This window comes from Candoia aspera, chromosome 7 (assembly GCF_035149785.1).
Source record: "Candoia aspera isolate rCanAsp1 chromosome 7, rCanAsp1.hap2, whole genome shotgun sequence".
In the NCBI taxonomy this organism is placed as follows: Eukaryota; Metazoa; Chordata; class Lepidosauria; order Squamata; family Boidae; genus Candoia; species Candoia aspera.
Genome location: NC_086159.1, coordinates 1,408,744 through 1,436,363, shown reverse-complemented (window position 1 = coordinate 1,436,363; position 27,620 = coordinate 1,408,744). Strand labels below are relative to the sequence as shown.

The window sequence follows — 27,620 nt, the reverse complement described above, 5'->3', positions numbered from 1 at the left end:
TTTTTACAGAAAAGTTGTTTGTGCAACAAGCTTATCCTGAGCCACTTTTTCACAGGATCATTGTTGCAGGCCAAAATCAGTTCCTGAGCTCTCCATTCTTGTGATGTCACTTATTTCCAGGAACCACATCTGTTTATTGCTGGCTTTGCTACAGTAAACATGAAATTGCACTGACACTGGTCTTTTTTCCTGAAGTGCAGCACCACTGCAGAACTTCTGGGAAGTCCATTCACCCAGGAGCAGAACCATGGCTGGCTCTGCTTCACAGTTCCTTCCTCCCAGCATGACATTGTCGCCACACTTCAGTGTTGGTGGAAGCGAAGAGAGTCTGAGGTTGGTTCCACAGGGCTTTTGAGGGACTGGGAAATGCAACCAATGGTGGGAACCATCTAGTGGGAAGTGCCTTTGTCTCCTGAAAGAATCCATTTTGCAGATCACAGAATACGCCGAGTAATATATTAAGCTTTGGGGGGAGATGGGTGATGATAAAATCTGACGAATAAATAATAAATAAACCTACAAACTTAGCATACACTGCACATTAACCCACACCAAAAAAGTAAGGTTAATCCCAGTCATGGGTGGAAGTGTGCGCCTTCATGTGCCTGCGCACACAGACACCCATAGACTTCCTACAGTCGATCACTCTGAATGCTGTTCAGGAAAGCGAATGTCATTGCGTTTCTGAAACCTTTGAAGTATCACAGACCTGTCGCTTTTCTTTAAACTGAAGGGATACAATTATAGACTGGCTTGAGATTGGGCTAAGGAATATCTAGGGGAACCGAACGGGTTTGGGTCAGTGGGAGTGTAATGGCCAGACTGAGAGTCACAAGGGTAACACTCTGCGGGTGGGGGGGGGCTTGGCTGATCCTGCACACCGCCTACTGGAAAATACCCTGCTCCTCCCACCTCTGAGATACTTCAATGCCACCACCAAAGCCTGTGTCAGCACTCTTTGTCCAACTGTCCAAGAGCCTGCCAGAAACAGGTGGCGCAGCTGCAGCCAGCACAAGCAAAACCGACAGGAACGTTGTACATTTTTACAAAAATTTATTTGAAATACATCTATTTTAATCATGTGTTACATTTGTTGGACCGCTCGAGATGTCCCATTGTACAGAATACTTTGTCCGCATAAGGGAAGACCCCTTAGGCAAACGAAATGGCTCACTGCACAGCAAGAGTTTGGCCTGGGATTAGATTTGGGAACGTGGACGTTTGAAAGGCCAATGTTTCGGCCAGTTTGGATTCCCGCTATAGCCATAGTAGCTTCCTAACGTGATAGTCTTTGTACGTCTTTTGGGTTTGGGGCGTGGTATTTGTGGCTGAGGAACTTTGGTAGTGGTGGGGGTTGTACTAGCTTCAGTGGTGGTTTCTGTGGTGGCCTCTGTGGTGGCCTCTGTGGTGGTTTCTGTGGTGGTCTCTGTGGTGGCCTCTGTGGTAGTTTCTGTGGTGGCCTCTGTGGTGGTTTCAGTGGTGGTTTCAGTGGTGGTCTCTGTGGTGGTTTCTGTGGTGGCCTCTGTGGTGGTTTCTGTGGTGGCCTCTGTGGTGGTTTCAGTGGTGGTCTCTGTGGTGGTAGTGGTAGATGTTGAAGTAGTCGTAAGAGAATGAGTAGTATTTTTTAGCTGCTGGACTTCAGTCTTGGGACTGGTTTGAAGGGGAAGCCATGGATATCTCAGTGTTTGAAGGGATGGTGGTGCTGGCTTTTGTGTTGATGCTGTCTCTGTTTTGGAAGGAGGTGGCTTTATTCCTTCTGTGATTGTTGTTGGTCTTTGTGTCGATGGACTAGACATGGTTGATGATGTTGCCCCTGGGTGCGGCTGTGTCAGAGGGGTGACCTTCTCACGGGTCTCTTCTTTTGTATAGCCTTGGATCCAGTCATAGAAGTTCTGGGTAGAAGTGTAGACGCCAGGCTTCTGGGCCCTGGCACAGCCTAGTCCCCAGCCAGTTACTCCCACAATCCAGTAGCGCTCAGACCGGTTTTCCCTACACATAAGAGGCCCTCCACTGTCGCCCTGCAGCAGGAAGAAAGAAGAGGCTATAAAGGGAGCAACTAGCAGGAGCTGTGATGAGCAAAGAGATGACTTGTTGGCGTGTCGGTTGATGGAAAGGAGATGCAATATGGCCTTGTGTCGGTCAAAAGTCAGGATCACCTCCTGAAGACCATGTAGTTTGTCCAACCCTGCTTAGCTTCTATCAAGATCACCCAAGGTCATCTAGGTGCTACTACCTGCACTAAACAATCCATGTGGAATACATGGAAGTCTTCACTCACAATCACCGCAGTAACCAGGTTAAGTTTGTTCTCTTTCTACTTTCACACAATTCTGTAAATGTTAAGCTATAAAATAAAAGAATGATTTAGGCTCAGCAACATGCTAACCTACCAACTAACTAAACATGATGAAAACCAGCCAAGCTAAGTATCTGGGGCATGCACTGGATAAAATATGTTGTGTGAACACAACCTCTATAAATAAACTTCCTGAAGTCACCAACACCAGCATTTCTAATAGTTTAATATAGCTGATGGCCAGATTGACCAATGGGCTATAGACACTCTCTCTCTCTTTGGCAAGAGAGTAATATCCCAAGCAGGAAAATAAAATTCAGGTACTCCATTTCACAAGCAATTTGCAGTTAAGTTCCTGGGCAATTTTTTCTGCATAATTTAGCTCCTGGCCCTTCCTATTCATTTGTACTCACTTAAATAGGAGGAAGCCAGGCTATGACTTGACCACCCTATTTAATCAACAAATGCATAGTTCACCCAGCTAATAGCCTGTTGCTCCTCATGTACAGATGAGGCAACTAAGGATTTGATTTGATTTGATTTGATTTGATTTGATTTGATTTGATTTGATTTGATTTGATTTGATTTGATTTGATTTGATTTGATTTTCATTTTGATTTTTATCCCTGAATTCTGTGAAGGAATTTGTGAATGCACTATATGGAAGAGGGATTGTCTCTGGTATCTACAATAAAAAGTCCCCTTGGGAAGGACTTTAGTTCCTTCCCAGACCACATGGTGAAGGGCACATACATCAGCTGCTTCGTTTCATCATCAAAAGTGAGTCATCATTCACACTCAGTGGGTATCAACCGAGCTAGCAAGGGGTGATGCTGGCCCAGGTTTTTTCGTCCAGTGGAAACCAGGCCTTCTTCTGCCTAGGGATGGTGCCCCTTTCTTCACAGTTGGCCATGATGTTCCTGGCTTGGCCTTGGATGCTAAATTTCTTAGATTCCAGGCACCAATAGTGGAAATTATTTCTGAATTCCAAATAAAGTTTTGCTGTTGTAAAAAAAAAAAAAAACCAGCTACATTTATTTACACTATTTGTAAGCTACCCCAATCAGTTATAACTCTGGATGGCAAACAACAAGGCAGAACAAGAAAATCATCCACTACATAAAAACTATATTATCTATGTCCAAGATGAATGCTCAGAATCAATCATGTTCAGTTACACATGTCAGAATAGTATGGATTCAACCGCCTTGTGACGTGCAAGAAGAGAAGGGGGTCAAACGTACATCTAGAGGAAGCATGTTCCAAAGATGGGGGCCATGAAGGAGAAGGCCTGCTGCCTCTCTGGATGGGTGGACCAGGTGGGCAGATTCAATACGGCAAGGCAGTGCCTGATGGAGCTCAGTGTTACCCCCATACAAGGCTTCAAAGATGATAACCACCTCTTTGAATTGGACCCAGAAGCTGGGAGCAGTACAGTGGCTTAAGACTTGGTGGGGCTCTGCAATGGTGGGGCTGTCCTGTCAGCTTGGGCACCCCATTCTGGACTAGCTGCAGCTTCCAAGTCCTCCCCAAAGCCAGCCCCATGTGGAGTGCATTGCAGCAGTCTGATCAAGTGGTGAGCAGGACATGAGTCACCCTCACCAGGGCATCCTGGTCCAGGTGGCATTGCAACTGTGCACCAGCTGAAGCTGGGCAAGGACAACCCCACATCCCATCTATTCAAAGACAGTCCAGAGAAGATATTAGCATAACCTGCTCACACACCTGGCAAGTGTCAATGCCTCCTCCTTCAAATCCAGCACACAGGTTATTGCTGGAGATGCTTCCATAATACCAGTTGCTGCTGTTGCACTTCTCTGTGGATATGAGATCTACCTTGGCCTCCTTCAGGACATCTGATGGAGACTTGGCTGCAAGTGAAAAGGAAGTTACTGAATTTCTCCATGCACATTCTTTTGTGCTGAACTGCCTTCTCCTTTTTCTCTGCTATTTTAGGAGTTCCCATGTTCCACTCCCAAGAATCAGTAGGCCCTCCCCTCCCCTCTCCCTGTCCCCTGTGATGGTGATGCTCAGCAGGCAGTTGCTTTGCTGAGAGCAGCCATTTGCAAGAGGCCCTGCGGTGAAATGCTCCCACAGTCACTTAGACAATTGTATGAGTGGGAATTGCGTAGCTCTTTGGCTCACATGGAAGAGAATGATTGATGTAACACATCCAATAATACTTGGATCAGTTGATTACATAAAGGTGGTGATTATGTTTAACACCTGCTGCAACTTGTACAAATTGACTGAAAGGTGAAATTCAATGGAAACACTTCAGTGTATGAATGGAAAATAAAGAGGAATGTGCAAGTGACAACAGGATGGGAAGAAGCAAGAAGCCATAAAGTTACGAAGAGAATTAGAAAGAAAAAAGGGGTCAGAGGAAGAGCCATGAATGTCACTAGACAACCCGTGGCCTGTCGGGTCATCGTTTCAGAGGTATTTCCTTACCAGATTCCTCAGTACCAGGAATTCAACAGTGGCAGGGAGCTTCTAAAGTCCTGCCTTCACTGGGAAAGTTCTTAAAAATTCAGGGAGTCTCTGCCTTGAAAACAGCCCGTGTCATTCTGATTGAATTCTATAGTACACCAAACATCAGGAGTTGACCACAGGAAATGTTTTATGACTTTTTGTATTATGTCATAAAATGTTTTATAAAATTTGCCAAATTTCAATTCCACAGGAGTCACGGCTCCTGGAATTTGGACGCCTTCTGTAAGTTAGGCCATTTGAGGTACCTTGGTTCAAAAATTGTAGGCCTATGTGATGATTGCCTTAATCCCAATAAAACTCTCAGACTCAAAATCACAAGTCAGGTTCTGGGTTTATTTAGAAAAGAGTGCAAACAGGTAAAAAGCTGAGAATGAGAAAAGCGCGCCTAAACTCAAACTAAATAGCATCTTTGCAACCAGCAGCCCAACCCCTCCCTCACATACAGCTCACCCCACATTCCCAGGTGCTCCTAATGAGCTCTGCTGATCAACGGGCAAAAAGACCTTGACATTTCAGAGATAGCCCAAACACATTCCTCCTGGCACAGATCAGCACATCTCCAGTACAAGGCTTGCAGCAGCACCCTCCCAGCCAGCACACATATCAGCACCTTGGCAAGTAAACCGTTACAATGCATAAACACCGCAACGGTGAACATGACATACCAACCCCCCCCCCAAAAAAAACGAATCATCAAGCAGAGGGCTTGGAAGGGTAGGCAACATGAAAATCACGCAGTAAATCAGGAGCCCAAACATCCCGTGCAGCAACCCATTCAGGATGGGGAAAGTGCTTCCAGCGGACCAGGTACTGAAGAGATCCCTGAAGCCTGCAAGAGTCGAGCACCTCCTTAACCTCAAAGTGTTGCTGGCCATCAATCATGATCGGTGGAGGGGGAGGCAGGCGCGGATGCCAGCGAGATGAGTCCTGAGCAGGCTTGAGCAAGCTGCAGTGGAAAACAGAATGCAAGCGCTTCAAATCCAACAACGAACAGTGACAAATCCAAACGAACAGTGACAGGAGTTTATATGCAGCTTGAGCCTCTTGAAGAGCGGCTTGAATAACGGGCCAGGAATCAGCCAGCTTAGAGCCCCAATCACAGGTGGCAACAGCCGGAGCGGGAGGTTGGGGAAATTCCAGAATGGGAACAAAATCCCTACCAGAAACAACGCGAAAAGTCGTTTGCCCAGTGCTTTGGTGGACAGCATTATTGTAAGCGACCTCAGCGAAAGGGAGCAAGTCAACCCAATCATCCTGATGATAGTTGATGTAGGAGTGAAGAAATTGTTCCAATGTGGCATTGAGGACCTCAGTAGATCCGTCCGTCTGGGGATGCCAAGAGGTTGACAATGCCTGCTCAGTACCAATCAGCTCAAAAAAGCCTGCCAAAACCTCAAGGTAAATTGTGTGCCCCTATCGGTCACCAAACGAGCCATGCGGACGGTACACTTGTACCAAGAAAAGCTTAGCCAGCTGTTGGGCCAAGGGAATGGAAGCGCAGGGAATAAAATGAGCTTGCTTAGAAAAGTAGTCCTTGACCACCCAAATGACAGTCTTCTTTTGACTAGGGGGCAGGTCCACAATAAAATCCATGGAGATCACTTCCCAAGGGTGAGAAGGGTCAGCCACAGGCTGCAGAAGCCCCTGCGGTTTACCAGCAGAACGCTTGGACATAGCGTAAACAGGGCAGGAAGCCACATAGGCTTTGACATCCTTCCGGAGGGAGGGCCACCAGAATTGCCTCTGGACCAAATGGAGGGACTTGAGAAAACCAAAGTGACCAGCCTGCTTACTATCATGAGAACGGGCCAGTATAGCAGAACGTTGAGAGTCAGGCACATACAAACGTCCCCCAACCCAGGCGAGGTCGTGCTCAATGGACACCTTGTCAGGATTAGCCAGAATCCAGGGGTCAGACTGCAATGCCGAAATAAACGTAGAGCGCAATCCACCCGACAATGGAGGGGGCTTGCGACCTGAAGGGCGGAGCGGTGGAATTGGAGATGAGGAAGATGACTGCTGGCCTCTAGTGCTGCTTTGCGTGACAGCCCCTAGACCTAGCTGCGGCCCCGAGAGGACAGTTCCAATTACATTGGAAACCAGGCCCTCGACTTACGGCAGTCTGGAAAGTGCATCAGCCAAAAAGTTATTTTTCCCTGGGATAAATTTAAGTTGGAAATTAAAACGGCTGAAAAATTGAGCCCAACGAATCTGCTTTGGGCTGAGGCGTCTGGGTGTATGGAGTGCCTCGAGGTTGTGGTGATCTGTCCAAACTTCGAAAGGGGAAGAAGCCCCCTCCAACAGGTGCCTCCAAGCCTCCAAGGTAGCTTTAACAGCAAAAGCCTCTTTCTCCCAAACATGCCAGCGCCTCTCCATTTCAGAAAACTTTCGAGAAAGATAGGCACAAGGCTTCAAAAGCCCAGCAGAATCCTTTTGCAACAAAATAGCCCCAACAGAAAAATCAGAGGCATCGACCTGAACAACGAACGGAAGGTCCGGGTCAGGGTGGGAAAGGATGGGCTCTTCAGTAAAAAGAGCCTTCAACCGATCAAAAGCAGTCTGACATGCAGGAGTCCAATTGAGCACAGCCCCCGGGTTCTTAACCTTGCGAGTCTCCCCCACCCCCTTTGTGCGCAACAAATCAGTTAGGGGCAGAGCAATTTCAGTGAACCCCCTGACAAAGGATCTATAAAAATTGGCAAACCCCAGGAAACTTTGAAGTTGGCGCCGGGTTCAGGGCTGCTCCCAAGTAAGCACTGCTTGAACCTTAACAGGATCCATTTCAATGCCCTTGTCGGAAATCCTGTACCCAAGGTAATCCAAGCGAGACTTATGGAACTCACATTTAGAAAGCTTAGCATAAAGCTTGGCATTTCGAAGCTTGGTGAGCACTTGTTTAAGAAGCCGTTCGTGCTCTGCCAAAGACTTAGTATAAATGAGGACATCATCCAAATACACCAAAACCCCCTTAAACAAGTGGTCATGTAAAACTTCATTGATGAGCTGCATGAACACCCCCAGAGCCCCTGCCAGACCAAAAGGGAGAACCTTATACTGGAAAGAACCCAATGGGCAATTAAAAGCCATTTTCCATTCATCCCCTTCCCGAATGTGAATGCGATAATAAGCTTCGCGGAGGTCCAACTTTGAGAAAATTCTGCCAGTGGACAGATGTGTGAGCATGTCCTTGATGAGAGGCGGAGGGTACTTGTTGGAGAGGGAGGTGGAATTTAACCCGCGGTAGTCCGTGCAAAGTCTGAGGGTGCCATCCTTCTTCTCCCGGAACAAAACAGGGGCCCCAACAGGCGAATTCGCCAGTTCAATGAAGCCACGAGCTAGGTTTTTATCAATGAACTCCCACAAAGCGGTAAGTTCTTTCTTAGTCATGGGGTAAATCTTCGGCTTCGGTAAAGGGACATCAGGAAGAAGTTCAATAGAACAGTCTGTTTTACGATGGGGGGGGCAATTGGTCAGCCTCCTCCTCCCCAAAAACATCAGCAAAGTCTGAGTACGTAGGCAGTAGACCCTCTAAGGGGGATGGAGAAGCTGCAGGATCAACAATTTCCGCTTGCCCCGCCGTCATAGGTATGGAACGTCCCAAAAGAGGAGCTTGATAGAAGCCATCCTCAAAGGTAATAGAGCGGGACCTCGAATTGATGTAAGGATTATGAGTGGTGAACCATGGAATCCCTAACACAACTAAAGGATTCCCCACTGGTGTGACAATGAAGTGCAGGAGTTCGAAGTGGGAGCCCATACGCAAAGCAACTTCCCCAGTAAACTGTGTGGCAGCCCCCCCCCCCCCCCCGCCATGGAGCCATCAAGCTGCTGAAAAAGCAACAGCTTGGGAAGAGGGAAGCAGGGCAAATCCAATGCCTTGACTAGGTCAGGATGGATTAAACATCTGGAACAGTCCGAGTCCAGTAAAGCCCAGACCTCGATGGATTTGGATTGAAATCCCAATTCAATTTTGACCGCGAGGACAGGGCAATCAGCACTCACCATGTTGGAATTGTGCCCGGATTCTACCACCTGCCCCACGGTGCCGGTTAAGGCAGGTGGAAAGTGTTTTCCGCCGGCTGGTCAAGGGCAGCTAAATCGTCTCCCGGAGTGTAGACATCATCGTCGTCTGCAGTTGCCAGTGCCACCGTCAATCTGCGAGGAGGGTTGAGTGGTTTCTTGGTCGGCTTTTGTGGTACCTTGGACGGGCAATCTGGTGCCTTAGCCTTAGGGCAGTCGACGGCGCGGTGACCGGTTTTCCACATGTGATGCATTGTCCCTGGACAAAGCAGCGTTGTTTCTCTGTATCCCATCTGGAGGTGGATGGTAGAAATGGCGCTCGGGTAGTGGCAGCAGGCTTGTCCTCTTTGGTGGCCATCATAAAGGCGCGTTGGGCATGTTCAGCTTTACCAGCGAGGCAAATCCAGTCATGTAAAGAGTTCGGATCATCTCGCCCAAGAGCCCAGCGCAAGACTTCGCGATTGAGGCCATCCTTAAAACGATCAATCAAGGTGGCCTCGGACCACTCAGGAACTTTACCTGCTAAAACCTTGAACTCAAGAGCATAATCAGCCACAGGCTTCTGCCCTTGCACTAGTTCTTTAAGAGCATCCTTAGCCCTCTCTTTAGCCAAGGGATCCTCAAAATAGCGCTTCAGCGCAGCTAAAAAGGCATCGAAAGTGGCCAGGGCTGGCACTTCAATCTCCGCCAGCTGGACATACCAGTCAGCCACCCTGGCCTTCAATTTCGTGGCCACCGCCGAGATCTTTTCTTCCTCTGAAGAAAAGAGGTGGCCATGGCGTCTCATGTAACTGGTGGCATTGGTGAGAAAGAAAGATAGGTTAGCGGGGTCACCATCAAACTTTACCGGGAAATCCCAGGGAGTGCCTCCAAGCTGTGGGACCCCAGCGGAAGGACGACTAGGGCCCCGCCCAATGGGAGTGGATCCCCATGGACCTGATGGAAAGTCTCGTGGTTGGCTTCTCCTTTCAGCAGTCTGTGATGGTGAGGGTGGGAGGCTAGGCGGCCCGCTTGCTCCTGGACCTCAGACGATTTTCACAAGGTCTCCAAAAGCAGCCAACATAGAGCGCAAGACGTGTTCCATCGATTCGATTTTGGATTCCAGGACCCTGATTCTATCCGGCGTGGCGGAGTCCTCTAGCCCCAGCGCTCAGGTAGCGGGCTCCCCGACACATCTGGGCGCCCCCCCCCTCAGAGTGTCGGGCCAGCGGAGCTTCCAGGTGGAGCGCGATGTGCCGGGCCGGGCCATCAGGGCATCTCATAGAAATTGTTCCTGTCCCATCACGTCGTCCACCAGGGTTTTTTTCGATCCTGTGGTAGAGTTGGAGTCCCGACTGGGGTATGGGGTGGGGTGGGACGGGGCTCGGGTCCCTGCTCAGGAACGTCAACTCTGAAAGTTGTCCCGTTTCCTCCTTGAACTCCGTAGGATCCTTTCCCCCTTCTGCCATTGCTAGTCCCCCTTTCGCAAGGAAATTTTCCGGTAAAGAGTAGCGAGGCTATTTAAAGTCAAGATTCTCAGCTTTATGTGATGATTGCCTTAATCCCAATAAAACTCTCAGACTCAAAATCACAAGTCAGGTTCTGGGTTTATTTAGAAAAGAGTGCAAACAGGTAAAAAGCTGAGAATGAGAAAAGCGCGCCTTAACCCAAACTAAATATCATCGTTTCAAACATCAGCCCACGCCCTCCTTCGCATACAGTACAACCCCACATTCCCAGGTGCTCCTAACGAGCTCTGCTGCTCAACGGGCAAAGAGACCTTGACATTTAAGAGATAGCCCAAACACATTCCTCCCTGGCACCGTCCAGCATGTCTTGTGTACAAGGCTCTCAGCAGCACCCTCCCAGCCAGCACACGTATCAGCACCTTGGCAAGTAAACCGTTACGATGCATAAACACTGCAACGGTGAACATGACAGCCTATGATGCACCGTTTCGCCCAGTTAAAGGTTATAAAGTATCAAACAGAGGCAAGTGTTTTAGTAGTATATAGATAAGTCCATGATCAACACTGCTAACCAGGAATGTTCTGTGTTGCCAGGAAGAGAAAGGAACATTCTGAAAGTTATTGGCGATGAAAAAACAAGACGTGGTTCACAATGTCCATTAGTTCAAGGCCGCACCAGGCTGTGGATGGCCTATCAAGGATGGCACCCCAAAAGTGGGTGAGGCCAGGGGTGCATTAAGCATCTACAAGGCACAGATTTTATCGCTTCAACCCAATGCTAGTCCACAAAATACAAAGAAGACCAAATGTGAGTATTTCAAAAGAAGTTTAAAACAAGCCAACAGCCTTTCTGAGATGTTCCCAGATGGAGGTTGTGGAAGGAAAATCAGACAGAGGATGGGAACTCGTCATTCCTATATATGTCTGTAGCAAAGTATGGCTGCAGAAACTGGAGAAGAGCTACTAACCCCTTCCCCTCCTTGTTTCCCCTCCCCACCCTTGGTTAAAAATCACAGCAGATCTTCTAGAACAGTGTTTTTCAAACTTGGTGTCATGCGCTGCCTACCTCCGAGTAACACACAGACACTGATTCCGTTGAAGCAGGCTCTGGTTTATTCGTAGTGTAGATACAGTGGTAGAAAAAAGCTGAGAGTGACAGGAGCGCGCCGGTGCGGGGTTTAAATACCCCGTGCCGGTCAGCGCCCCCTCACTCGCGGTTACGTCACCCCCCCTTTGTCCAACATGCTGTCTTGCCGGTAAGTGAGGGGTTGCGAGGCCCCGCTGGCGCTCCGGGATCGCCCATCATCGGTTTCCCTATTCCTCCGGTGTTTGCTGTCAGCTGGGCGATCTCTGTTGCGCTAGCGCTAACAGCTTGGATGTGCCTCGCGATCCGCTTAGCCATTGTATCTTGTTCTTTAGTCTTTGCAAGTTGATGGCTACTTATCTTGAGCCCCTTCCCGTTTCCTTGTTATTGTCATGTGTGCCATTGCGCTGATGTCTTCAGCTCAACGGCACTCATGACACTTGGCAACTTGAAGATGGGTGGACTTCAACTCCCAGAATTCCCCAGCCAGCAAATTCTTATCTATCCTTCCACATGCCTGGTGACCTCCTTCCACTCCCTGTTCCCGGGAACAGCAGTGTCTTTTCCAAAGCAGCATCAAGTCTTTGATCTATTCTAAATGGTAGGAACAACTGAGTCTCCCCTTCATGGAGGCTGTATTGTCGCCTGTCCAGATGCTCTAATCTGGTTTCCTGCCCTAAATAACAAGCTCAACTTCCTCCTCTACTTCAAAATTCCTTAAAGCAACCTAGAACCCTTAGCAGAGAGAATTTGTACATTTGCACTAAGGAGGTTGAAAATATCTCTCATGTTTTATTATGCTGTAAATATTACAGGGATATTAGATCAATATACATTTGCCCCCTAACAGAAAGATTTCTGGGGAGACCAGATAGTTTTTATGAGAACCATCTTCTTCAGGACTTAAATCCAGCCATCACACATGCAGTAGCTAAGTTTTGTGCTGCTGCAATGATAATAAGGCAAAACCAGTTAAAGAAGTAGGGATTTTTGCTTATTTTTCTATTTTTATTAATATTTTGTTTAGCTATCTTTCAATAAATTTTTGAGGATATATACTTTACAACATAGCATTAATATACTGGATCTGTTAATGTTTAGGTAAATAAATATGTCATTATCGTAATAGGGATCTATAGATTATATTTTAATTATTTTAATTTACAGTTGCCTATATATAATTGTAATAGGGACGCGGTGGCGCTGCAGGTTAAACCGCTGAGCTGCTGAGCTTGCCAATCGAAAGGTTGGCGGTTTGAATCCCATTGCTAGTCCCAGCTCCTGCCAACCTAGCAGTTCGAAAACATGCCAATGTGAGTAGATTAATAGGTACCACTTCAGCGGGCAGGTAACAGTGTTCTGTTTAGTCATGCCGGCCACATGACCATGGAAGTGCCTACGGACAAACACCGGTTCTTTGGCTTTGAGACGGTGTTGTTGTTGTTTATTCGTTTAGTCGCTTCTGACTCTTCGTGACTTCATGGACCAGCCCACGCCAGAGCTTCCTGTCGGTCGTCAACACCCCCAGCTCCCCCAGGGACAAGTCCGTCACCTCTAGAATATTGAGATGGTGTAATGGTTGCCTATTCTAAAACACTATCAGACTCATGAGCAGGAATTCAAAAATATCTGATTTATTAAAGAATAATGTGCAAGATCACAAAGAAAGCTGAGAATGATAAAAGTGCGCCAAATGCAAACTAAAAACCCTCAGTACAAATGAGATCCCTCCCCCCATAGAATCTTCTCAAGTTCACAATCCCAGGTGCTCCTAACGGTTCCTGATGGTCTGCGGGAAAAGTCCTTGAACAGAGAAAATAACCCAAACACATTCCATTGTACTGATTTCACATACAGAGCTTGGTACAAGGTCTCACAGCAGCTCCCTCCCAAACAGAAACTCACGTCAGTGCCATGGCATGTGAAACGTTACGATGTATAAACTACATTGAATCTGTTTAGGGCTGAGACGTTGTGGGGTGCGGAGGGCTTCCAAACTCCTGTGATCGGTCCAAACCTCAAAAGGGCATTTAGCGCTTTCAAGGAGATGGCACCAGGTTTCTAAAGCTGCTTTTACAGCAAACACCTCCTTTTCCCAAACATGCCAACGGCGTTCTGTTTCAGAAAATTTCCTGGATAAGCGCAGGGTTTTAAGTGATTTTCTGAATCCCTTTGTAACAAAATAGCCCCAATAGAGGAGTCAGAAGCATCAACTTGGACCACAAAGGGGCGTTCAGGATCAGGGTGCTGTAAAATAGGCTCAGCAGTGAAAAGGGTTTTCAACTTTTCAAATGCTGCCTGGCATTCAGGCGTCCAATTCAGCACTGCCCCAGGGTTTTTTACTTTGCGTGTCTCCCCCAAGCCCTTGGTACAGAGTAAATCAGTGAGGGGCAGAGCAATCTCAGCGAACCCCTGGATAAATTGCTGATAGTAATTACTGAACCCTAGGAAACTGTAATTGCCTCCGGGTGCGGGGACGTTCCCAACTTAGAATTGCCTGAATTTTTGCAGGGTCCATTTCTATACCCCAGTCAGACACTCAATAGCCCAGATAGTCAAGTTGGGTTTTGTGAAACTCACATCTGGAAAGTTTGGCATAGAGTTTGGCATTTCTAAGCTTGCGCAACACCTGTTGGAGGAGGCGTTCATGTTCCTCAGTTTCAGTGTAAATGAGAACATCATCTAAATAAACCAGGACCCCTTTAAACAAATGATCATGTAATACTTCATTAATCAATTGCATGAAGACCCCGGGTGCCCCTGCCAACCCAAAAGGGAGGACTTTGTACTGAAACGATCCTAGTGGGCAATTAAAAGCAGTTTTCCACTCATCCCCAGCTTTTATGCGAATGCGGAAGTCGGCTTCGCGAAGATCGAGCTTGGAGAAAATCTTGCCCTTTGACAAATGAGCTAACATGTCCTTCATGAGAGGGAGAGGGTACTTGTTGACAATAGAGATGGAATTTAACCCTCGATAGTCCATACAGAGTCGAAGCGTGCCATCTTTCTTTTCCTGGAATAACACAGGAGCCCCAACTGGGGAATTAGCAGGTTTAATAAACCCCCTTGACAGATTTTTGTCAATGAAGTCCCGTAATGCCTCGAGCTCCTTCTGAGTCATTGGATAGATTTTTGGCTTGGGCAATTGAGCATTGGGGACCAACTCTATTGCACAGTCAGTTTTCCGGTGGGGGGGTAACTGATCTGCTTCCATCTTCCCAAATATGTCTGCAAATTCTTGGTATTGATCAGGCAAGCCTTCTAAACGTGGCAAGTCAGGGCGTGGCGTGGCAATCACTGCCCTTCCAACCCCCACACATGCAACTATCTCCGCTGTAGGAGCTTGGTAAAATCCATCTTTAAAAGTCACAGTTCTGTGCTCCCAGTTTATATAGGGGCTTCAATAGGTCAACCAGGGGATCCCCAGGATTACCAAGGGATTGCCAACAGGCGCTACAATGAATTTCAAAGTCTCATGGTGGCTGCCCATTTGCATTGCCACAGTTCCAGTGAAATGGGTTGCCCCCCCCCCCCCCGCTGTTGAACCATCCAGCTCTGTGAAGATCAAAGGATGCTGGAGGGGGAAACTAGGCAGTTCCAAAGCAGCAACCAGCTCAGGGTGAATTAAACACCTGGAACACCCAGAGTCAACTAAAGCCCATACCTCTGTAGTTTTTGTGTGGGAACCCAATTTCATTTTACTGCTAAAGTGGGACAGTCAGCACTCACCATAGCATCTTCGCACCCATCCTCTTCCACTTGCCCACTGGCGCCCTTCATGGCAGGTGGCTGGTGTTTCCCGCTGGCTCCTTAGAGTCATCTTCAGCCTCTCCTGAGAAGTAGATTACTTCTTCAGTGTTGGCTGTCCCTTTGGCTGCTATCATTCACCGTGAGGGGGGGGGGCGATTTGGCCAGCGGCTTCCCCGCTCGATCTCCAGCCTTGGCTTTTGGGCAATCAGCTGCTCGATGGCCCTCCTTTCCACATCGGAGAGACTGACCCCTCACTTAGCGCCGATCTCTCTCCTCATCCCAGGCTCTATAGCCTGGCCAGGCAGCAGTCGCAGCACTTCGGGGTCCTCTCATGGTGGCAGGTGGTTTTTCAGGTTTTCTAGTTTGCATGAAGGTATGCTGAGCATGCTCAGCCTTGCCTGCCAGACAGATCCAGTCGTACAATGACTCGGGGTCGTCTCTACACAACGCCCAACGCAGGATGTCCCAGTTGAGTCCCTCTTTAAACTGCTCTATTAGCGTGGACTCAGACCAGTCAGTGATTTTCCCAGCCAGAGCTTTAAACTCTAGGGCATAATCAGCTACTGACATTTGGCCCTGGGTGAGATCCTTCAGTGCCTTCTTAGCTCTTCCCTTGGCCAGAGGATCTTCAAAATGCAGCTTTAATGCCCACATGACATCATCGAAACAATCAAGTGCAGGCGACTCAGCATCACTTAATTGAACATACCAGTCAGCCGCTCAACCCTTCAACTTGGTGGCAATGGCAGTCATTTTAGCCTCTTCGGAAGGGAAGCATGCCCCAAACTGCCTCATATAACTTTTAGCATTAGTTAAAAAGAAAGTTATCTTTGTTGGATCCCCATCAAATTTGACAGAAAAGTCTTTCACTCCGCCTCCGGTTGGAGTGGAACCAGCCAGAGCTTGAGTGGTTGGGCCTCAGGTTACAGTAGCTTTCCCTTTTTGGGGTGGGGATACTGATGGCCGGGCTCTGCAGGGTGGAGATTCGTCCCGGACCCGTCTCCGGCCCCACTCCGCCGGCGGTCTGGATGGGAGGATGGGGGATGGTTGCAGGAAGCTGGGATCTCCTCTGCGCCTCCCCTGCCCCTCCAGTGACAAAGACAGGTTTTTCAACATGTACTCCATCGATTCTATTTTGGCTTCCACCACTCTTAGTCTCTCAGGGGTTCGAGAGTCCCTTCTCCTTCGCGTGCCCGGTTTCCTCTCAGTTGACACCATAGTAGATTCTTTGTCTGGGGTTAGTGGGAACTGATACTTCCAGCTTGTCCCCAATGTCCCTGGTTGGGGTTCCCCCACATCACCCAAGGTGATCAACTCTGCGAGCAATTCGCTGGGTGCCAGTTGCTTTGGCTCTTCCTTGTTGTCAGATTCCTCTGCATCAGAATTGGAATTCGATTCATCCCTTGACAGGTCTCGGGATTCTGAAGGTTCTGTGGTGAGATTCAGTTCTCCACTCTTGACTGTCAACTTGGGCATCAAGCTAGCCGTCTCCTCAAGTCCCCCGGTCGTGGATTTTGACTCAGCCATCGTTAACTATTTTCCCTCACAAGAGACTGATCTTGGTAGGAGCTAACGGTACAACTTTGGGATTCTCAGCTTTATGTAATGGTTGCCTATTCTAAAACACCATCAGACTCATGAGCAGGAATTCAAAGATATCTGATTTATTGAAGAATAGTATGCAGGATCACAGAGAAAGCTGAGAATGATGAAAGCGTGCCAAATTCAAACTAAAAACCCTCAGTGCAAACGAAATCCCTCCCCCCGTAGGGTCTTCCCAAGTCCACAATCCCAGGTGCTCCTAACGGTTTCTGACGGTCTGCAGGAAAAGGCCTCGAGCAGAGAAAATAACCCAAACACATTCCATTCTCCTGATTCCACATACAGAGCTTGGTACAAGGTCTCACAGCAGCTCCCTCCCAAACAGAAACGCACGTCAGCACCATGGCATGTGAAACATTACGATGTATAAACTACATTGAATCAGTGAACATGACAGACGGAGATAAGCACCTCCCCCTAGAGTCGGACACAACTGGACTTAATGTCAAGGGAAACCTTTACCTTTACTACATATAATTGTACTCATTTGATGTAGTTTGATTTTATTTGTTATTTTTATTAATTTTGTGTTGCTAGTCATTGACTGAATAAAAATTAAATCAATCAATCAACCTAGAACCGCCTCAGGGAAGGGCAGCAAGGAAGATCAGGGAACTAGAAACCAAGCTCTCAGCTTGAGAACAGAAACAATGGGGCTTTTCAAACACCAGAAAGGGGGCCATGTGTAAGAAACTCTTCTCCCTGGGTCCTGAGTGCAGGATGAGGAATAATGAATTTAAGTTACAGGAAACCCCTGAGGGCTGGACAAGAGTGAGACAATGGCCCAAGAGGGGATGTGGTCCCTCTGCTGGATATGCTCAGGATAAAATGGATAAACATCTCTCAGGGGTGCCTGAATTTGGATTGTGCACTGAGCAGAGGCCTCATGACTTCAAGGCAAGAGCATACATGGGGCAGACAGGGGTGTCAGAAAAGTCAAGATGGCATTGGCAACCACGCACTTGAATCCCTGCTCCTTTGTGTCACATGTGCTATGTGGTAAAAAAAAGGATGTGGCTTGGGCGCACCCTCTTGACTTGGTCTACCTTCCTGCAGCAGATAATCTTCCCACTCTAGGAGTCTTTAATTCCTGGACCTCACAGTGAAGACATAAAGCAGTGCAAGAAGACCTTCATGGGGCAAAGTGTTGGCATTTCTTTGTTTTTGCACAGACCAAGCCACTAGGTTACCATGGTAATTGAGTGCTTTCTTAAGTATCGGCAGGATGAAGAAGTAGAACTTAATTGTCCTCAGTTTGGGTGTTAAAGCTGCATTGCCTGGGGGAGGAACTTGCCTGGACTTGTTTTAGTTTCATTCTTGTAGCTTTCCAGCACAGCCTCTCTTCCCAGTCCTCTCTGAGTTTGTGTGAATGCACAGCTTATAAAATACGTTTTTGTGCTTTCTGTAAATAAATTTATTTTTATAGAAATGCCTGGTGTGTGATTTTTCTGATCTCTTGGGGCAAATCCTTTCCAGCAATCTCTGACAGGTTATTGGCCCAGTAAGCAGCCCAGTGAAAACCCAGAGAGAGCAGAGAGATCAGCTCCACATTTCATGCACATTTAAAGGCAGGTAGAAAAGACCTGTGAAGATTTTCCTTGGAGCCACCTGGAGATTTTCCAGCAACTGCCAGTCTGCAGGACAAAGAAGCCAGCTGAGGTGACTTGCAAAAGAAGGAAGAAGCCATGGCTACCTCCCCGCTCTCAGCAATGCCTCTTGAGCACCTATCAGAGACCAACTACTTGAACTGGGCCCTGAAGATGGAGATGTATCTTCACAGAGAGAATCTTTGGCTGCCAATTGGTGAGCAACTCCCCCAGAATCCCAGTGCTGAATGGCTGAGACAGGATGAGCGGGCTAGAGCCACCATTATCCTGGGAGTTGAGGACAATCAGTTAGTCCACGTGTGAGGTATACAGTCTGCAAAGCAACTTTGGGACACTTTAAGAGACTTGTATGTAAAGGCAACAGCAGGGAGTAAAGTTACCCTGACAAAAAAGCTGTACAATGCCTACCTTGCAGAAGGAGATAGCCTTCCTGAGCACCTGCATTATATTCAGCAGCTGTTTGTTGAGTTGCAGGAGAGAGGAATGGAATTTACACCTCTCACAAAATCCTATATCCTCCTGTCCTCACTGAATGAAAGGTGGGACACACTGATTTGTACCCTGGAGGCTGTGCCTGAAGCAGGACTCACCCCATCGTATGTTACACAGCGCTTACTCGCTGAATGGGAGAAGAGAGAGGAAAGAACCCCCCCCATCTCTTCTGGAAAGCTGCAGCACCAGAAAACAAGGGAAAAGAAGGGAAAGGAAGCTGAGGCCACAGCGCTAGCCAGCCAGCAATGCTTCACCTGTGGTTCAGCTGGACATTTGCAGAAAGACTGTGCCTTGAGACCCAAGAGTAGAAAGACAGAGAAGAAGAACACAAGGGCAACACAGAAGAAGGCTCTTCAGACAAGCCAAATTGCACAGGTTGCTGAGAAGGGTAATTCTGATGTATGGGTGTTAGATTCTGGGGCCAATTGTCATTTATGTAATTGTAAAAGCTCTTTTGTGTCACTGTCTAAAACAGACAGACAAAGTGTATCTTTGGCTGATGGGTCTGTGACCAAAATTATGGGACAAGGTGACTTGTATTTATCCTGCTTGGGAGAAACTGTGAAAGGTGTGTTGTATGTGCCAAATCTACAGTCAACCCTTTTATCTGTGGCACAATTAGCTGCAACAGGGCATATCATAACATTTAAGAAAAATGGTTGTGAGATATGTAAAAATGGGCAATTGTGTGCTACTGGTTTGTTAAAAGACTCCTTGTACATTGTGCAAAATGCAAGGAAGCCAAGCTGCAAGGCTGCAGTTGGCAACACTCCATATCATGACCAATGTGTACACCTAATGCACAGGAGATTTGGTCATGCTAATTTCAAGTATATAGCACAAATGCAACAGCTGTGTGCTGACCTAAAGATAAAACCCTGTGACAAATACTTAGACTGTGTAGTTTGCAAAGAATGCAAAACACTAAAAGCTCCTGTGAGTAAGCACAGTGACAGAGTTACAACTAGACCTTTGGAAATTGTACACTCTGACATTATTGGTCCTTTTGCTCCAAGTCTTGGACAAGCAAGGTATGCAATGACCATCATGGATGATTTCTCAAGATACACATTTATCTACATCTTAAAACATAAAAGATGAGCCATTTGAGAAATTTAAAGGGTTTGTGACATGGGCAAATGGAAAATTCCCTAGGCCTGTATCTGCACTCCAATGTGATAGAGGAGGAGAGTACCTTTCTCACAAATTCAAAAGGTTCCTAGCTGAAAAGGGGATAGAACAAATTCTTTCTAGCCCTTACACCCCCCAGCAAAATGGTGTTGCTGAAAGAAAGGGCAGAACCTTGCAAAATGCAATGGAATGCATGCTTGAAGATTCACGATTATGTTTTAAGTACTGGGGAGAGACAATATCTACTGCCTGTTATGTACAAAACAGATTGTATAACTCTGTGATTCAGGACACTCCATTCCATTTGTTTTATGGTGTGAAACCAAAGGTAAGCCATCTTAGAGTGTTTGGTAGCACTACTTGGGTTCATATTCAAAAACAATAGAGAAGGAAAGGAGGCCCCACAACAAAGAAAGCCATCTTTGTTGGCTATGAACAAAGCCAAAGGAGCTACAGTTTCATAGTGGGAGAGGAATTAATAATTAGCAAAAGCCTTCTTTTGTTGAGCAAAACCAGGGGAGATTAAATTCTAGCTCTCCAGTTGATCTAACTACAGAACAGCAACGACTTGCTGATAGTGATCTTGTTAATATATTTTCTACTACAGATTAAGGTTACTTTGGTAACTAATCATTTTGGCTGGGTGAAGAGGTTGAATTTAATTGTCCCCTTTTCACGTGTTAATGGTTGCATTGCCTAAGGGAGGAACTTGCCTGGACTTGTTTTAGTTTCAGTTTCCCTTCTGTGTAGGCTTGCAGAGAATATGCAGCTGAGAGAAATCTCTCCTCTCAGCAAACAGCCTTTAAATATGTTTGTTTTCTGTAAATAAAATTATTTTTATAGAAATGCCTGGTGTGTGACTTTTCTGATCTCTCCTGGGCCAAATGCTCTCTTAGCACTCTGCCAACAGGTTATGGGCCCAGTAAGCAGCCCAGTAAACCCAGTAAGCCCAGTAAAACCCAGAGAGAATAGAGAGATCAGCTCCACACCTCATGCACAATTTAAAGGCAAGTAGCAAAGACCTGTGAAGGTTTTCTTTGGAGCCACCTGGAGATTTTCCAGCAACTGCCAGTCTGCAGGACAAAGAAGCCAGCTGAGGTGACTTGCAAAAGGAGGAAGAAGCCATGGGTACCTCCCAGCCCTCAGCGATGCCTCTGGAGCGCCTATCAGAGACCAACTATTTGAATTGGGCCCTGAAGATGGAGATGTATCTTCGCAGAGAGAATCTTTGGCTGCCAATTGGTGAGCAACCCCCCCCCCCAAATCCCAGTGCTGAATGGCTGAGACAGGATGAGCAGACTAGAGCCACCATTATCCTGGGAGTTGAGGACAATCAGCTAGTCCACGTGCGAGGCATGCAGTCTGCAAAGCAACTTTGGGACGCTTTGAGAGACTTGTATGTAAAGGCAACAGCAGGGAGTAAAGTTACCCTGACAAAAAAGCTGTACAACGCCTACCTTGCAGAAGGAGATAGCCTTCCTGAGCACCTGCATTATATTCAGCAGCTGTTTGTTGAGTTGCAGGAGAGAGGAATGGAATTTACACCTCTCACAAAATCCTATATCCTCCTGTCCTCACTGAATGAAACGTGGGACACGCTGATTTGTACCCTGGAGGCTATGCCTGGAGCAGACCTCACCCCATCGTATGTTACACAGCGCTTACTTGCTGAATGGGAGAAGAGAGAGGAAAGAACCCCCCCCATCTCTTCTGGAAAGCTGCAGCACCAGAAAACAAGGGAAAAGAAGGGAAAGGAAGCTGAGGCCACAGCGCTAGCCAGCCAGCGATGCTTCACCTGTGGTTCAGCTGGACATTTGCAGAAAGACTGTGCCTTGAGACCCAAGAGTAGAAAGACAGAGAAGAAGAACACAAGGGCAACACAGAAGAAGGCTCTTCAGACAAGCCAAATTGCACAGGTTGCTGAGAAGGGTAATTCTGATGTATGGGTGTTAGGTTCTGGGGCCAATTGTCATTTATGTAATTGTAAAAGCTCTTTTGTGTCACTGTCTAAAACAGACAGACAAAGTATATCTTTGGCTCATGGGTCTGTGACCAAAATTATGGGACAAGGTGACTTGTATTTATCCTGCTTGGGAGAAACTGTAAAACGTGTGTTGTATGTGCCAAATTTACATCCTGTCTCAGCCATTCAGCACTGGGATTGGGGGGGGGGGTTGCTCACCAATTGGCAGCCAAAGATTCTCTCTGCGAAGATACATCTCCATCTTCAGGGCCCAATTCAAATAGTTGGTCTCTGATAGGCGCTCCAGAGGCATCGCTGAGGGCTGGGAGGTACCCATGGCTTCTTCCTCCTTTTGCAAGTCACCTCAGCTGGCTTCTTTGTCCTGCAGACTGGCAGTTGCTGGAAAATCTCCAGGTGGCTCCAAAGAAAACCTTCACAGGTCTTTGCTACTTGCCTTTAAATTGTGCATGAGGTGTGGAGCTGATCTCTCTATTCTCTCTGGGGTTTTACTGGGCTTACTGGGTTTACTGGGCTGCTTACTGGGCCCATAACCTGTTGGCAGAGTGCTAAGAAAGCATTTGGCCCAGGAGAGATCAGAAAAGTCACACACCAGGCATTTCTATAAAAATAATTTTATTTACAGAAAACAAACATATTTAAAGGCTGTTTGCTGAGAGGAGAGATTTCTCTCAGCTGCATATTCTCTGCAAGCCTACACAGAAGGGAAACTGAAACTAAAACAAGTCCAGGCAAGTTCCTCCCTTACGCAATGCAACCATTAACATGTGAAAAGGGGACAATTAAATTCAACCTCTTCACCCAGCCAAAATGATTAGTTACCAAAGTAACCTTAATCTGTAGTAGAAAACATATTAACACACTATCTAGGTTGTGGGTGGGTTTTCAAACTGAAAAGGGATGCTGATGGCAAAATCCAAAAATATAAAGCAAGGTTGGTTGCAAAAGGGTTCACTCAAAGGAAAGATTTAGACTTTGACAAGACTTTTGCACCAGTTACTAAAGGTGAATCAATTAGATTACTGTTAAAAGTTGCTGCACTCAAAGGAATGTCAATTCACCACTATGACCTTCAAACTGCATTTTTCTATGGTAATTTAGACCACAAATTATACATGCAGCAACCCCCCGGCTATGAAAAAGGGGAGAATCTAGTCTGTGAACTGCAGAAATCAATCTATGGATTAAAACAGGCTGCTAGATCCTGGAACCAAAAATTAGATGGAAAACTGCAGAATTTTGGTTTTGAAAAAGGAAAAACAGATCCATGTGTATATGTGAAGAAAAACAAGGCTGTATGTATCTGTGCATTTATGTTGATGATTTGCTGCTGTTCACATCAACAGAAGAACAAAGGCTTGATTTTGAAGCCTGTATGAGAAGCCATTTCACATTAAAAAGCGTTGGAACAGTAACAAATTACCTAGGCTTGGAAATATACAGGGAGAAGGATGGTAGCTTTCTGTTAAGCCAACATAGTAAAATTCAAAAGTTCCTAGAGGATTTTAACATGCAAGACTGTAAACCGGTCTCTACTCCAATGATACCAGATTTTCAGAAAGAAATTTTTTGCTCGGACCAAGCCACTAGGTTACCATGGTAATTGAGTACTTCCTTAAGTATCAGCAGGGTGAAGAGGTAGAACTTAATTGTCCTCAGTTTGGGTGTTAAAGCTGCATTGCCTGGGGGAGGAACTTGCCTGGACTTGTTTTAGTTTCACTTTTGTAGCCTCCCAGCCCAGTTGCAGCCCAGTCCTCTCTGAGTGTGTGTGAATGCACAGCTTATAAAATATGTTTTTGTGCTTTCTGTAAATAAATTTATTTTTATAGAAATGCCTGGTGTGTGATTTTTCTGATCTCTTGGGGCAAACCCTTTCCAGCAATCTCTGACACAAAGGATGACTTTGCCAGAGCCACTTCTTCTCCCCTTCTCCCCGCGGCTCTTACCTTTCTCCCGTGTGTAGCCCCACCCAGCAATGTAGCAATGGACCATGGTGGAGACTTCCACCGAGCTGTCTGGCAAGCAGGCGGGCTGGATATAGTCATTGCACTTGACGGGGTCGTCCAACTCCACCAGGGCAATATCATTGATTTGCTGGCGCGGCTGGTAGTCCTCGTGCTGCACCACCCGCTTGGGGAAGCGAACCTCTGCATCTGGACCCGGATGGGACAGCTTACTCGTGCCAAACACCAGTTCCCAATTCGTTAGATACCTGGGTCAGAGAAGGGCATTGGAAGCTTCATTGGAGACCCAAGCTTGTCTATCCCACCTTAACGCCCACCAAAAAGGAAGCTGTCCTGAGAGAATCCTCAGGTTTAGAGGGGAGCAGGCATCTCCAAGCAGCCTCCAAATAATGTGCCCCCAACCTCTGGCTGTGAAGAAGGGTGCTGTGCTCCAAGGGAGCAAGGCCATAGAGAGGTCCGCAGAACCAGCAGGGGTGTACTCCCCCTGGCCAGCCCCCAAGGCCTTCTTTGGGCCCCAGCCCGGAGCTAAAATCAGTCTGAAATGGATTAACATGTACAGGAAGCTCACTCATTGCATAACAGGGGTATCCACAGGGTGTGGTCAAGACGGCGGCTGTGAGGGTGCAACAAAGGCTCTGCTTGTGGTTATGTGCCCATGTGATGCACATGTCACACACAACAGGCAACGCTGCCAGTGCACCATCCCAGCGATGCACCTGCTGGGCCTCCTCGCCTTCTTCCGCTCACCTCTTATCCTTGAAGCAGTGGGCTGCCGTGAGGATCCACCTGGCGCTGATGAGCGACCCTCCACACGTGTGCTGGTACCCAGACTTGGCCGGGGTCCGGATGCTGACCATCCAGGGCCAGGTCCCTGGCAGAGTGTCGATGCCTCCCACAACAGGAAGGGAGTGGCTGGGTGCCAAGGGGCGCCGTCCGCAAAACCCACTGGAAACAGCAAGAGCAGGGCAACCTTGGAGCCTCCTGCATCCAGCCTTGCTAGCTGGTGGCACAATACAGCATAACAGAATCTGGACAGCTTGCAGAAGCCTTCGACATCCACACACCTTGGAGTCAGACTTTGGCACCTCGTCTCTCCCAAACCCCTTGCCAAGTCCACCAATTTGCCATGGGGGGTTTAGGAGTAAGTGTGGGTGTATGTGCAATGCTTAAGCAGGTCGTCTCTTTGCAGGCTTTGTGTGTACTGCTTGTTTTCTCTTGCATATTCCCATTATTACCTGAGACCCTAAAGCTTGCATCTCTGGTGCAAAGGAGTGAAGGGATTCCTGAAAAGCTCAGTGCTGCCTTCTCTCCCCTCACAACCAAGTCACTGGGTGCTCCCAAGTTCAGCCGCCCCTGTCTAGCCCTAGGTGAGTTTGGTGGACTGCAAGGGAGGTGTCCTGCATGTGTGTCTCTGCAGGGAATCTGAAAGAAAAGGATGAAAGCAATGTTTCCCAACCTTGGGAACTTTAAGATGGGTGGACTTTCAAATTCTGGGAGTTGAAGTCCACCCATCTTAAAGTTCCCAAGGTTAAGAAACATTGGATGGAAGCATTATGAGCAGAGATGGCAGTGTCCCAGGAAAGTTACAGACATCCAGTGAAAGACTGCCCAAGGCCATGGGGCCTGCAATCTCCAGCAACATGTATGTGGAAGTCTCAACTATAAAGTGAGGAATTTGTCCCACGTGAGTAAATCTAGAGATCGGGCCACCTCTTTCTAGTCCCCGCACCTGAGTTTGCACAACACATCCGATTAGATTAAAATGGGGCTCGATTATTTGTGCCCAGCATGTTGTGGGACGCGGCCCTCACATGAATCCAGAGCATGGTCTGCGTGAGCGTTGGATGTGATGTGCGGCTGGGCTCATTCAGAGCTTGGCGAGACTCCCCTCACCTTCCAGGTTGAGAGAAGACATGTTCTACCTCTGGGACGGGGAGGGCCTTCTCTACCCCTTGGGGCTTGATGATTTATTTCCTTCTTTTGAGTCTTTCCTTTCCTTACGTTTGTACTCTTGATGGCTGCTTAGAGCCTTTTTGGAATTGAGCAGCATATAAACTGCAGAACTCAGCCCATAGCCTCATAACGCTATGAACCAGCGAGTTGATTTCATGGCTTAGAGAACCAACATCCTTTAGAACAACTAGTTTGGGGAGCAAAGAGGTAATAAAAGATGTGATTAAGGAGTGAAGATTTCCCTACAGATTGCATACTTATAAAAGGCACTGCCTCAGCAGCTTTCACGATTCACATGCCCAGCTGCTGAAAAACCACCTATAGGTGGCAGAGAAATGTAATACACCAGTAAAAGTCTGTTGATTGACCTTATCCATAAGGTGTGTGCGGGTGTGGTGTGTGTTCTTGTAGCAAGACACACACTGCCTTCAAATCAAGAAGCTAACAACTCTTTCTCAATGCCATGGGAACCTACTTCCTTCAGGGCCACGGATGCAGATGAGGGTGTGGTTTGGACCTTGGTGGTGAAGTTCCAGAGAGGTGGACAAGGGAGAAAAGGGGGAAAAGGAGATATATATGGGGGAACACATGCCCCCCTTTTTGCTCTGCAGCTTCGGGGGGGGGCTTCATTAGTCAGATCTTCACATCACCAAGTGCATGTACAATGCAAGACCTGGACAGGCTGGGGAAGAGCCACCCATTAGGGACCAGCCTGCAGCAAAGATTGGATTCCTATGTGACTCACCCCAGCCTCAGGGGCTGCCACTCTGTCTTATTCCGCCCCGTGCTGCGTGGGCTCGGCCTGCCCCTCACCACCCTGCCCCGCCCCACTGCCACAAATTTTGGGCTTTGGTTGGGCTTCTCCTGACTGACTGGGGGCAGCTTAAGGGCCCGAGACAGCCCGACAGACATCCCCAAGTTGGCAGTGGGTCTGTGGAACTGCCAGCTGTCAACCCTGTGGAACTGCCAGCTCTCGCTCTCCCTCTGCACAAACAGGGGGCCTGGCAGGGACAGCTGTGAGCATCGACCCACTTAACCAACAGCCACTTACTTGCATTTGTCCTCCAGGGCATGCATAGTCCAGATTGTGATGAGGGCCAGGAGAAAAAGGAGCAGCCTCCTCATCCTCTTTGTGATTCCCTCCTCCAGGCCGCTCACGCTTGACATCATAAAGTGTGTGCTGTATGACATCAGGCAGAGCCTCCTGCAGTTCTTAACATTCTCTGCGGAATGTGGGAGCAGTGGAGACCAGCAAGCCACATGGAGACCTGCAAGGCTGGGCAGACCAGCCCTGGGCAGGCAGGAGCTACAGTGAAGCAGAAGGGAGACCCTCAGCCTGTGTTCACCACACTTCAGGGCAAAGCTGAAGAAAAGGCCCAGAGAGCTCCTGTTTGTGCCCATAAAAATCTACTCCCTCGCCTCTTCTAATGCATATGCATCACTCTGTCAGCTCTCTCCTCAGGGGAGGAACTGGAATTCCCAATTCGCGTCATCAGCACCCCTCCCAAGTGGCTGCAGAATCCACACAGATGTCCAGGGTGGAGCCCCTTCCCCCATCAGGTGCCACCTGGTTCTGCTTGGCTGCAATTCCCATCATCCCCAGCCAGAATAGCCATGGGCTTATTTCTGGTGTGAGTCCTCGCCCAACATCCCTGGAACGGCAGACTTATTATTTCTCCCACACTGAATCTCTTTGCGGAGAGCTAACCAAACCTCCCCCATCCCCATGGACGTTCTTTCCCACGGAGGGAGCTCTGGGGATGCAGCTGCCTCTCTCGGGCCAGGCGGCCGTAAAA

The 27,620-nt window shown here is 47.7% G+C and overlaps 1 protein-coding gene across 1 annotated transcript; it reads right to left on the bottom strand.

The window, feature by feature from the left end:
• Nucleotides 1-884: 884 nt before the first annotated feature.
• LOC134501134 (acrosin-like) lies at nucleotides 885-26,949 on the bottom strand. Its single transcript, XM_063308742.1, has 7 exons — nucleotides 26,876-26,949; nucleotides 24,619-24,816; nucleotides 23,854-24,119; nucleotides 4,022-4,167; nucleotides 1,850-2,018; nucleotides 1,361-1,570; nucleotides 885-1,000 (listed from the first exon to the last, which is right to left on the bottom strand). Exons 1-7 carry the CDS (start codon nucleotides 26,947-26,949, stop codon nucleotides 885-887), a joined length of 1,179 nt encoding a protein of 392 aa, XP_063164812.1.
• Between the last annotated feature and the right edge of the window lie 671 nt (nucleotides 26,950-27,620).

Excerpts from the sequence above, each read along its gene's own strand:
- LOC134501134 (XM_063308742.1), bottom strand. The coding sequence starts at position 26,949 with ATGAGGAGGCTGCTCCTTTTTCTCCTGGCCCTCATCACAATCTGGACT. Across the intron at positions 24,120-24,618 it reads CACTGCTTCAAGGATAAGAG|GTATCTAACGAATTGGGAAC; the intron begins GTGAGCGGAAGA and ends TCTCTGACCCAG. Across the intron at positions 2,019-4,021 it reads GAGGCATTGACACTTGCCAG|GGCGACAGTGGAGGGCCTCT; the intron begins GTGTGTGAGCAG and ends TTCCTGCTGCAG.